Raw genomic sequence first — 12,444 nt, 5'->3', positions numbered from 1 at the left:
TAAAACCTTAAACCCTCTTATCAACGAAGAGAATTCCCACACGATCGAAGTTTGAAACCAACAAATCAATTTCAAGTGTTAAGCTGCTAGGGTCTGGGTCTTCGAATTCCGACGAGCTGTTTCCATACGAACCGTGGCGCACCGTACCGTGCCGTGCCGTCGAACACAATCCTCTCTGCTCTATCTCCGGCGTTCAAGCCATTAAGGTAAGCAATTTCTTATTTATAAAACGAATTAGGGAGTTACATCGGGCTTTTGAATTAGGGATTTACAAATTGGGGATATGGGCATTAATTATTTAGGGTTTTAATTTTGGAGAAATTAGTAGGCTAGGCAGGGGATTAATTTGATTGCGTCAGAATTTGAGTTTTGGGATTGTTGATCTGTTTGTTTTGTTATTGTGTTATTGGGTTGGTTTTGCAGTGATCCGTGGATTCTTGTGACATCTGAAATTGATTAGAACTTCTTTGTATGTATGTACGCACTCGGATTGATTAAAATCCAAACAGTCTTAACACCAGTTGATCTATTCAATCTGATCAAAATTCTGTTTGCATTTTTGTGTTTGTATGTGCTGGTGGTGGTATGAGCGTCTTCTGACTGTTATACTTGATGGTATATATCCTCTAAGCATGCATGTTGGTTGGAGTCAAATGCAAATTCATAGAATCTGAATTTAAGGTAATCTATATGCATTTCATTTCAAGTTTCGTTCCATAGAATTTGCTTCACCGGTGCAGATGATGTTATAACTGTTTTAATGGCCTGAATGGATGATTTAGAACTGCTTCTTCGTATGCAGATTACCATACGTATTTGAGAGCACAGCTGATGTAAGTTCTCTCTCTCTCTCTCTCTCTCTCTCTCTGTGCATCGAACTGTTTTGTCTGTCAACTTTGCTTATAACTTACTCTCCTTGCCTTCCCTTTATCAGGAAAATTTTACCGATTGCAAATGATAAATGTTACGAGCATGGGAAAAGCATAACCAATTTTAAATCAGCTTTACAGGTATGCATTGATTCCAGATTCAAACCATCACTTCCGTTTAGTATGTTGTTTATCATTTTGTGATCATAACACTGTGGGGCGGTGTTACTATTGTGAATGTTATGCGAGAAAGCAAAGAAAATTCTAATGGGAGAAAGCAAAGTTAAGGTGAAGATTTTGGTTTGTCCTTTAGCTTTCAATAATTTCACTGCTAATTAGGGGTTTTTCTTCATATGTTTTCCTTCGTGTTCAACTTCCGATTTCACTCAATTTTATGTATTTGCTGAACGCCTTCTTTGTTTTACAAAATGTTTCTATATTCCCAAATAGTTGTACCAAGAACCAACACTACTTAGAGCACACGGACCTAAAAAAAGAATGGTCAAACGGATCTTTTCTCAAAGTCAAATCTCAATTGTACAAATGACTGATTTTTTTAATGTGTTGTTAACGTTTGATCGTTTTATCTTCAAAATATTATTGCTGTATCATTAACATTTGAACACTATATTGCCAATTTTAGTTCTAATCAATTTATTGGCGGAGAGAATGTTGCGTCAAGATGATCTTGGAGGCCGTCAATGTACACGCTACTATTAGGCACATATATATATTCAGAACTTTCTACACCTTCAACAATATTTCAAACACCGCAATAACGGGCGGGTACACCAGCTTATGAAAACTAAAAATCAAGCATAAAATTATTTTAAATTATTCGAAATTTAATTTAAAATGGGCAGAAGATTGTCTTGGTTAAAACCCAAAACCATTACACACAGAAATAACAAACATGTTAACAAGAGAACTAACTATGCAGCAAAGTTATTTCTTTATATGTATTGAGTGTAGTTTTGCCACGACCACCACGATCCATCAGCAACATCTGCATCACCTTCGCTCTCTTTGTTAGAATCATCATAGCTTCCGTCATCATTAACATCGTCACCCTCACCAACACCATAATCTGCATCAACAGTCATCATCTTCATCCTCGTCACCGCCACAAATAATCTCGCCACAAATAATCTTCTGTTATCTGCACTCCTTGTAGTTCTGGGGAACTCTTCCACTCAAAGCTGTTAATCTTCAACTTAGGGCATTTGTATATATTTACAGTTTTCAAGGATGGGAATTTGACAATGCAATTTCCAGAGAAGAAATCTTGCAGACTTGGTAGAGATAAAAGGTTCAAACTTTCCAACTGGCAAAAAGAAATCTCAACATCATTTCCTGCATCATCTCCATCTGATGTCGTTGCCCCTATTTCTGTCATTCTTTCACATCTCCCAACCCTCATTGTTCTTAGCCTCTTTAAAGTTTTGGCTATCGTATATGTTGCTAAATATTTCAAGTTGCAACAATCAACTACTTCCAAAGTTGTTAAATTCTGGAAGGAAATAGCAGATGACCCTATATCCTTCAATGTAGAACCACCATATTCTTTTGTTGACACAGTCTCTTCCATTGATACACGATTTCTAGCCATGGAAGACGATAACACAAAAGTGAAACTATTACAATCACGCACCTCCAAGCTTGTTAAGTTTCGCAACAAAACCTGCAATATTTGTACATTCCATTTTTAAGTGAAGAGGATTCACATTAATTGTTATTATCTAGTCAAATGGTATCTTTAGATAAAAAAAATTATACCAACAAATATTTCTTAATACGCACTAGATAAAATGAATCACTTCAAATGATCAAATATATGTAAATTTAGCCACATAAAATCTAGGAGTTCTATGATGGTTGTATCATTTTTCTTTGTAAATTATATCGCTCGAATAAAAATAAAAAAAACAAGTACTAATGGCATAAATGGGAAAGAATGACACTAGTGGCATACCTCCTCAGTAATGATATGTGTATATTGGGCATTGTTTTGGACATGGAGATGCTTGAGTTGTTGAAAATCTTCACTACCTGAGTGGTACACAACATTATCAGCTCCCTCCAACCCATCCAAATACAAATATTCACATGATCTCTTCAACAACATTTCTAGACCATGGTCCAATTCACAGCCAGTTGGGAGCTTTAGCTTCAATGTGTTGAGGGTTTCATCCACATCGTACCATTTGCACGAAGCACCGATTAATATTTGGTATCTTTTTAACTTGTCAGTGAACAAGTCCCTCGGAATACTGCCAGCATCTGGAACATGTATGCTTAATGCAGCTAAATGAGGCAAGTCCTTCAGTTCTGAAAGGCTAGCATTACTTCTTTCTCCGGTTACCCCTTCAGGCATCCATCCGTTGAAGCTCTTTTTCATTCTCAAGTCTTCTAGACTTGTCAAACGTGATATAACATTAGGTGAAATCACTTTGAGTTTAGAGCAGAAGCTTAAATCCAGCAGTCGAAGATGAGTCAATTTCCCTATTTCTTCAGGCAACTCTTCAAACTTGGATTGTATAAAGCTGAGAATTTCTAGTTGCAATAGCTGTCCGACTAGAGTTATGTCTCCCAACACGCAATGATCCAAACACAATGTTCGAAGATTTTCTAGGAGCAGAAGAGATGGAGGCAGCGACGAAATACGCGCATTGGTTAAATCAATAACTTTAAGCTCTTTCGTCTCCTCAAAGAAGTTACTTGGGATTTCAAGCAAGTCACCATTAAAGTACAAACAAAAATACTCCAGTTGTTGGCATTTCAAAACTTCAGGAAGCCTAGGGATGTTTTTGCAAGACAAAGAGATCATTGTGCAATTTTCAGAAAAATCCTTATTGTTTGGCCATTCCTTCAAGACATCTCCTTGTGCTCTTAGTAAGGCACGGTGGCCTTTGGATGCAATCGAGATGGCAACATCACGTAACAAATCATGCATTGCGATTGATGTATTGTCCTCGTTGTCGAGTAACAGACCCGAATCTTTAAGCTCTTCAATCCACGTGTGCAATGCATCTCGTGCGTCCTCCACTGAATCGAAGTTCTTAAACAAACCCAAACCAATTGTATACTTCAACAAGTCTGTCAGATTAGCGTATACCCAATGATTTACGCTAATTCCACAGATCAAGAATAGTCGCTTCTTGTGATCATCCAATTGATTGTAACTCCACTCTAAAGCCGAGTATGCTTCTTGTTCGGCTGGGTCTTCGTTGTCAAACACTTTTAGGCGACTGAAGGCATTCTTCCATACTGGTAAAGTACTTCTATTTCTTAAAGAGCTTGCGACTGTGACAACCAAAAGTGGCAAACCTCCGCATTTTTTGGCTACATCGGTTGCCACAGTTCGTATGTCGGGATTTTTAACAACATCACCTGCTTTCGTCTCAAATAAACGCCAAGCTTCATTCTCGTTTAAAACTCGAAGCTCAAAGTCTTTTTGCAACCGCTTGTCTGAGGATAGCAGTTTTCGAGTTCTGGATGTCAAAAGTATTCTACAATTCGGCAGACAAGGAAGTCCTACCCACTCCAAGTTAATGCTTTCCCAAATGTTGTCTAAAATTACAAGAACTTTCTTGTCCTTGACCCTGTTACATAGATGAGGTGCTCTTACTGACAGAGTTTCGCTTTCTTGAACTTCCATACCCAACTTTCTGGCAATTTCTTTTTGAATTCCTTCAAGGTCCGGATTTTGCACACTTCTTACCATAACCGCATCAGCAAATAACTTTTCTTTTACAGCTTGCCTAAGGACTTGTTCAACCAGTGTGGTCTTCCCCACGCCTCCAATACCATGCACCAAAATCAGGTCGGTATTAGGAATTCTCAGTTCATCCATGATTTCCCTTACAATTGAAATCCTCGAATCAAATGCCTCATAATGTTTGTCAGATACCACGGATACATCTTGTGGGCGGACATTGTATGAAATGCTAGCGAAATCTTTTTTTGCGTGGAGTTCAACGAGTTCAACAACCGCCTGCTTCAACTTTGTTGATGTCCTGCCTAGCTTGTATCGGAGCACCGGGTTTGGACAAACCCCACGGAGACAGCTCATCTTTGCTTGCGTATCAGGCTTCCGTAATTCGTTCGCCTCCTCGGTGATCTTATCCGCGTCTTTCCGCCAGTTCTGTACGTCAGTGTGGATTGTTTCACCTCTTTCTTCAGCTTCTACAACCTTGAGCACTAGCCGGTCTATAGCGGCCCTTAATTTGTCCACTTCAGTCTTTAGTTTCTCAAGTTTGCTTTTCAACTAGTTCAACTGCATACTTGTCAACTATTCCGACAATTAGACTAACAATCTCCATTCCTGCTGATGAATACAAATTAAATTAGAAGAAAAGGATCTCAAGAAATACTTTTCTTTTCTAATTGACTTATGAGTTATGATCTTTCAACAACTTATAAATAAACACATTATGAAAGACGGAAAATTCTATTCCACTTCTGGAAAAATATTACTTTTTGAATAAAACATTGTCTAAAATTAGAAACTAACTCTAGTTTCTTGGCATTTAATTGTAATTTTCTAATATTAATTACGTTGTGTGGGATACATTCATACCAAAACTAGTGTGGGATACATTTTTACCTATACTTGTATAAACATCATAGTGCTCTCTCACATTTTCTTGAATAATCATGTTGGATTCTAAGAAATCTGATGGACAAACAGTAAGAACGCTTACCGTTCTTATAAGGTCATGTCAGTTTGTTTAAATGGCTTTTCCATTTGTGTTTTCAGATTTGTAAAAAGAACACATTTATTTGTTTAAAAACTTCCAATCGACATACATCATTTTATGAAAGATAAATAACCCAATTCCAAATTCCTTTGAAAGGTTATATGTCTAATGGCCTTGCTTCAATTCCAACCAACCAAGAAACATCTTCATCATCAAATAGCCACAATAATAATACATATAATTATATCTAAAATTTTACAACACCCTCCACTTTTCTCCCTATTTTTTGGATTTCAATTCGAGCAGGGCTTGACAAAAAGTCAATTTTATATTCCATTATTTAAATAATTCCTTAAAAGCTAAAACCAACCAATGAACGGGGAGCTAAATGAGATTTGGTTTTGATCCTACAACTTGGAACACAAGAAATTTGTATGTGTTTGTTTGCTTGAATTCCATAAGGCTAGTGTTATGTAGCTGCTAGTGTTACTTTGTTGTTAGTGAACTAGGTGTGGACTTGGTTTCATTAGACAAGTGTATGCACCAAATTAGTTTTTTAGATTGACGGGCTCAGAGTAATTGTCTTTGTTTGGTAGTGAAGGATAAGAGATAAGAATGTATGAAGGATGCTGAGCTGCTACTATTAGCTCAAGCATTTAATCTCTAAAATTCTTTGATTTGTTCTTCATTCTTTTTCAAGATTGCATCACGTATGTACACTAAACTATGGCAGATTTAACATAAACACGATAAATAATCAATACACAGACTAAAAGGTACAAGCTTGCATGGCACCAGATTTAGAAGCAAACCAAATGCCATAAATGAGATCCAAGATTCCAACTCAAATCAAATATGGTTATAATTAAAGAACGTACCCTTAGCTCTGTTGGTTATGGATGAAGTGAGTTGCTCTTCAATATATACGTTCCTTGGAGCACCATTTCAAATCGGTCGTTCTGTAAATTGAGAATAAGCTAATAAAGTAAGAAGGGAGAGTACGTAATAATTTCTTTTTTTCTTGCAAAGTTCTTCTGGATACAATTGCAATTTGCTAACTAAAAGCAAAAACAACTAAGAAATCTAAAAGCACTAAGTTTTATATTTTTCTTCTAATTTGACAACATGTGTACCCTAAAGCTAAATGAAATGATTATCAAATGGGTCCTAAACCGCATATAAAATTGTGTACTTCACTAAGGTCAACTAAAAAAAGATGCAGGTCACCAAATAGGATGGACTAGAAAGTTATGCTCGTGCGTTGCCAGGAAATTAAAAATTGTAAGAGAGATTGTGTTTCAAAGATACAAGGAGTATGCCAAACCACGCAAAAAAATTTTTGCTTCAACGCTAAAAGCTTTTGTCCAGTATGTGTTGGTTGTTAAGGAAGCATCCTAGGCAAGGAAAGAAAAATATTGAAACACACGAAGCAAATTTATATGACAATAGAATCATACTACACAGAAAAAAAGGATAGAGTATGCTTACCTAGTTTGTTGTTGTTGTGTGGATTGGAGTCTGGTTTTGCACCAATTGGAGAGGACGTTTTTTTCCAGCAGGACTTCACTACCAACATTCTTAGCTAGATGGTGAACGTTGTATGAGGCATCGTTATTATCCACAAACATGGAATTTGAAAAGATATAACTATAAATTCAAGCTTGAACCAACTTCTGCCTATATACAATGAAAAAAGCAAATCATAATTTCAATTCAGTCCCTCATCAGAATGTATAAGATAATGTGAATTAAAAAAATTCACCCAAAAAAAGATTAAAATTTTGATATTTATAAATCTCAAAATCACAAAACTCCCAAATTTAAACAAAACAAACTCCACATATGTGTGTTTTTCATGTTATAAACTCGAGTAGAATAGGCTTACATACAGTTGTTATAAAACAACACTTGTACCAAAATTCACTCACATTCTTAGTTGTAAGTTGTTGATTTGGTAAAAATTGGTGACTCATATAATGTATTGATACATTCATAGTATTTTTAATCAATTTTTACATACAATTAATAATATGGTTGTATATTTGCACTCGTTCTTTTCTAAATTTCTGTTCTCAGATTTTTATTCATTATTACTTCGTAAGTAAACAATTTTTTTTTTAAAGGCAGAGAATGCAGTAAATTACATATTCACTTGGCTAGGAAAACTAAAATCAAATAAGTTACTAAATGCACCAACAAATATAGTAAAGCTAATTATCCATGAATTCCCAAAAAAAAAAAAAAAAAAACTGAAAACTGTAGTAATGCTGAAAAGCATATCTAATGAAAGGAATGATAAATTTTTTTTTTTTATATTAGAAATATCTTCAATTTTTATAATTATATACTTGAGCTCCAAATGGCATAGGAAATTACAAAAAAAATAGAAAGAAGGAGAAAATGTGAAATTCCCAGATTAACATATGTCCTGCTATACTGAAGTATAAAGAACTCTAGTAATCACCTTGCTTATGGTAAAAAAAATAGTTTAAATAATGTTTTGTTGGAAAATAGCATTAGCATGCCAACTGTCATCGACTTGAGCACTATGGAGAGAATAATTTGCTTCAGTGTTCCGGAATTTGCATACATTTGAAGCACATCGTAAATTATTGTTCTGTGTCACTACCAATGGAGTTGAGAATAGCTGGCAGCAAAAAAAGAGCAAATAATTTGTTATTAAGCATGCAGACAATATATTTCACACTTATCAAAACAATTATTTCTATCTAATACAAATGAAAGCAGGCTAAATATCTACCTTATTTAAAAAAGAAGTCTAATATATGGAGAGGAAATTGATGCAGAATGGTTGTGCAATTGCTGTTCTTCTTTGCTAGTTTATATAGACAGTGGACACCTATGTTTTCCCGCTTGCTTTCTGCAATGCAAGATTCTTTCCTCATATTACCATAAAGATTTGCCTTGATGATGCTGTTTACTCTCCTCGGACGAAAGGAATAACAAGTTTGAGAGGTGAATCTATAGTGGCAGTGTCGGAAAGCAACTATTTTTTATAGAACGTAAACCTTGTTTTCAGAATCTCACATCAACAAGCAAGATGGCTTACGAATCAATCCTCGACAACAGAAACAAAGCATATACGTCACGGTGAAGCGGCATTTGGCATTCGTGCCGCTGTTCTCTTAGGCAATTATTCCTAATTTTTTAAAAAAAAAAAAAAAATTATATTCAGTCTCTAGATACTAATGTTCTTTCATTGAGATCTTATTGACTTTTTGGTTTTAATTGAAGTCTTCGACATTAATTTATTAACGTAGATATTGGACAACTCCGTTTTCCTAAGTGAGGATTCCGGGGATTCTCAAATCACATCCGTTCATCGTACATTGTGCGGTTAGAAATTATTGTAATTTTTTATATTTAAAATTAAATATAAACAATATATGACAAAAACTGATCATACAATGTATGATGAACGATTATAATTAAAAAATATTTAAAATCCTCGTAAAAAGGATCAAGCGAGAATCCAAAAGGTTTTGCCTGTCTGCGTTTTGATTTACCAAAGATAGGAATATGGTGACTTCTTATCAAAAAGATTTTGCTAAGAAGTTATTGTGCTGAGAGAGTAAATGAGGCGTCGAAGAGAGGAATTAGTGGATTGCAATGATGGTCGGATTGGCGCATGATTGACGCGCTGAAAGGGAGGAAACTCGCCAAAAGGTCAAGGAAAAGGGACAGGCTGAGGGAAGTGGGGTCCTGCCTGATGAGTTGTCGGTCACTCATGTACAATCCCAATTGCATTATTTTGATAGGTCTTTTGATAGGACGACATTGGTCTGGACTGTTGGTTGATCCAACTGTCTTAATTTAAAATTATTAATTATTAATTTTAAATTTATAAATTTATAAATACATTTAATATAATGGATGAAGTTGAATATGATATATTTAACTCTATATAAAATAAAATAAAAAATCTAACAGCCTAAAATTAAATCAAAATGCAATGCTTTGTTTCAGAAAATAATTAGTTTAGTGTTTTTTCATTATATATCGGAATCTAATATTTTTAAATTAAAATGTTTATGAAATTAAATTAGAATAACCTACATAATTTTTATTTTTTTTCAAAGTTACTTAATGGACATAATTCAACTTAAATTCATTTCTTAATAATCTTTGGTTAAAAATTTAACCCATAACGGTTGGAACAAATTTTTTTTTTTTTTAGTCAAAACCTAAATTTTTGTTCCCAATGTCTTATTATAGGTATACTTTATGGAAAAACATGGTCTTATTATAGGTATACTTTTTGTTCCCAATGTTTGCAAATCTGAAGTCTGCACCCGGTAAAGGAATACTTTATGGAAAAACATGGGCATCTAAAAGTTGTGGGGTTTACAGATGCAGATCGGGCTAGCAATGTTACTGATAGACGGTCTACATCTAGGTATTTTACGTTTGTTGGAGGTAATTTGGTTACGTGGCATAGTAAGAAGCAGAAAGTGGTGTCAAGGTCGTCTGCGGAAGCTAAGTATAGAGGTATGGCACACATAATATGTGAACTTCTTTAGTTACGTAAACTTTTGAGATGTCTTGGTTTTGAACTAAAGGAGACTATGTAGTTATATTGTGACAATAAATCTGCATGTAGAGATTGATCAACACTTTGTCAAGGAAAATCTTGAAAAGAAAATTGTCTCTATACCGTTTGTGAGTTCATGAAAGCTTCTTACTCATGCAGTATCTAGTAAGGGTTTTCAAGACTTAATCATCAAGTTAGGCATGTATGATATTTATGCACTAACTTGAAGGAGAGTGTTGATTTTAGTCTTAATTGTAGATGTTATTGGAGTCATGTTTTAAGTATGATGAGAATATGTAATCTTTAGGATTTAGTGTCCTTGTATATTGCAATTACTGTCCTTATAGAATAAGGTGTTTGTGCCTATATATTGTAAAATCCTAAAGGATCCCTCCAACCTCATCTTTCCAAATTCACTCATTTTTCTCTAATTTTAGTACGTAAGACTCCTTTTATGTCCTTCGTGTTGATCCAAGTTCCAACCACTCTATTCTTCCATCACACCCATCTTTTATTTATTTATTCCTTCCCCTTCCTTCCCCTCTTATTTGAACGGTTACTGTTAAGTCACGTCAATATTTTATATTAATTTTTTATAATATGAGAAATATAAAATAAGAGAATGTAAAAGAAGGATATGAAAGGGAATAAGAGAATGTAAAAGGAAGATACGAAAGGAAATAGAATAAAGAAGGAGAGAATCCTAGTCCCTTTCTTAAACGGTTAAACCTTCCATTCTCGTTATTTTCTACAACCGGCCCCCTCTTGATCACGCTTTCTTTTTCTCTTCCTCTCTCTCTCTCTTTCTTTCTTTCTTTCTTTTTATCTTTTGAGTTCTTTTCCTTTTTCACTCACCTTTCACAAAAAAAAAAAAAGGTGAAATTCATCTCTGTCGCTCCCAATTCGCAAAAAAAATTGTAAACCTCAAACAAAGAAATCGCAAAAAACCTCAAACTAATAAGACCCTTGTTCTAACCTTGCACCTGTATGCTAGTATTTCTCTTGTATTACTTCAACAACATCTTTTACAAATCATACCCTGCATTTGCACAAGTGTTCAGTATTTATACCGAACTGCAAGCTAAGGCAGTTACAAGATATTTCCCAAATCTTATCTCTAACCACCCAATTATTATTGGTACTAACAATCAACAATTACTAACAGATAGGATGCTTAGCACTAACATCCAACAATACTAACAGCATCATAACAGCATCCTAACATTACCCCACCCTAAAAAATGAACCTTGTCCTCAAGGTTGGAATGCAGGAAACCTGTTTACAAATTCTGCATAGTTTTCCCATGTCGCCTCCTCCTTAGGATGATGATTCCACTGCACCAAAACCTCTGTCGTGGATGAACTGCCATGACCTGTTAACCTCCTCCGTAATATTGCCAAAGGATAAGCCTCCAAGAGTCCGTCCTCTGTAGCTACAAGTAATGGGACTGCAGGAACGATAGCAGAACCCAATTGTTTCTTCAAGCAAGAAACATGGAAAACTGGGTGAAGTTTTGATGTGGCAGGTAAGTCAATTTTATAAGCCACTTGACCAATCTTCTGCAGCACCGTAAAGGGACCATAAAACCGTGGCTGAAGCTTATGAAAGGAATGTTTAGCAAGAGATTGGTGTTGATATGGTACCAATCGTAGAAAAACCATATCGCCAACCTCGAAAGATCGTTCACTGCGATGTTTATCAGCATGCTGTTTCATCCGTACCTGAGCCGAGACAAGATTAGTCTTGAGCTGAGACAAAATTCGTCCCCGTTCTTGCAAGCTTCTGTCAACCAAATCAACTTTAGTTGTTCCCGATTCGTAAGTAGGCACAGCAGGAGGTGGTTGACCATATACAACCTCATAAGGTGTCAGCTTTGATGAAGTATGAAAAGTAGTATTGTAGTGCCATTCTGCCCAAGGAAGCCACTGAAGCCACTTTTTTGGTTGATGACTGCAAAAACATCTCAAGTATGTTTCCAAACCCCGATTGGTAACCTCTGTTTGACCGTCGGTTTGGGGATGGTAACCAGAACTGAGACACAATTTGGAACCTTGCAGTGCAAAAAATTCCTTCCAAAAAGAGCTCAAGAAAACAGGGTCGCGGTCACTTACTATTGTGGACGGCATACCATGAAGTTTGAAGATATTATCAACAAACATCTGTGCAACTGAATGTGCAGTATATGGATGAGACAACGGCAGGAAATGAGCATATTTAGAAAGGCGATCGACGACCACAAAAATAATGGTCTTTCCCTTGCAAGGGGGAAGACCCACGATGAAGTCCATTGCTATATCCGTCCATACAGTAGAGGGAATGGGA

At 35.6% G+C, this 12,444-nt stretch overlaps 1 protein-coding gene, 1 long non-coding RNA gene and 1 pseudogene across 3 annotated transcripts; 1 reads left to right on the top strand and 2 right to left on the bottom strand.

Moving 5' to 3' along the window:
* The first annotated feature begins 619 nt into the window (after window positions 1-619).
* Window positions 620-1,162, top strand: LOC137718615 (uncharacterized). 2 transcript variants are annotated; one of them, XR_011065904.1, is made up of 3 exons: window positions 620-833; window positions 935-1,010; window positions 1,119-1,162. It is a non-coding gene; the product is annotated as an uncharacterized lncRNA (long non-coding RNA). The 2 variants fall into 2 exon arrangements; XR_011065903.1 differs by having other exon boundaries at window positions 935-1,162.
* An 824-nt stretch (window positions 1,163-1,986) lies between these two features.
* On the bottom strand, window positions 1,987-2,457 carry LOC137718187 (uncharacterized). The gene has a single exon (XM_068457687.1). The coding sequence runs from the start codon at window positions 2,455-2,457 to the stop codon at window positions 1,987-1,989; it is 471 nt and encodes a 156-aa protein (XP_068313788.1).
* A 261-nt stretch (window positions 2,458-2,718) lies between these two features.
* On the bottom strand, window positions 2,719-8,347 carry LOC137718613 (disease resistance protein At4g27190-like; annotated as a pseudogene).
* Between the last annotated feature and the right edge of the window lie 4,097 nt (window positions 8,348-12,444).

Source organism: Pyrus communis, chromosome 15 (assembly GCF_963583255.1).
Source record: "Pyrus communis chromosome 15, drPyrComm1.1, whole genome shotgun sequence".
Classification (NCBI taxonomy): domain Eukaryota; kingdom Viridiplantae; phylum Streptophyta; class Magnoliopsida; order Rosales; family Rosaceae; genus Pyrus; species Pyrus communis.
Note: the sequence above shows the minus strand (reverse complement) of the source record. Positions and strands in the feature narration are given on the sequence as shown.

Bases quoted from the DNA above. Each gene is read 5' to 3' on its own strand.
- LOC137718187 (XM_068457687.1), bottom strand. From the start codon at position 2,457: ATGGAAGAGACTGTGTCAACAAAAGAATATGGTGGTTCTACATTGAAG.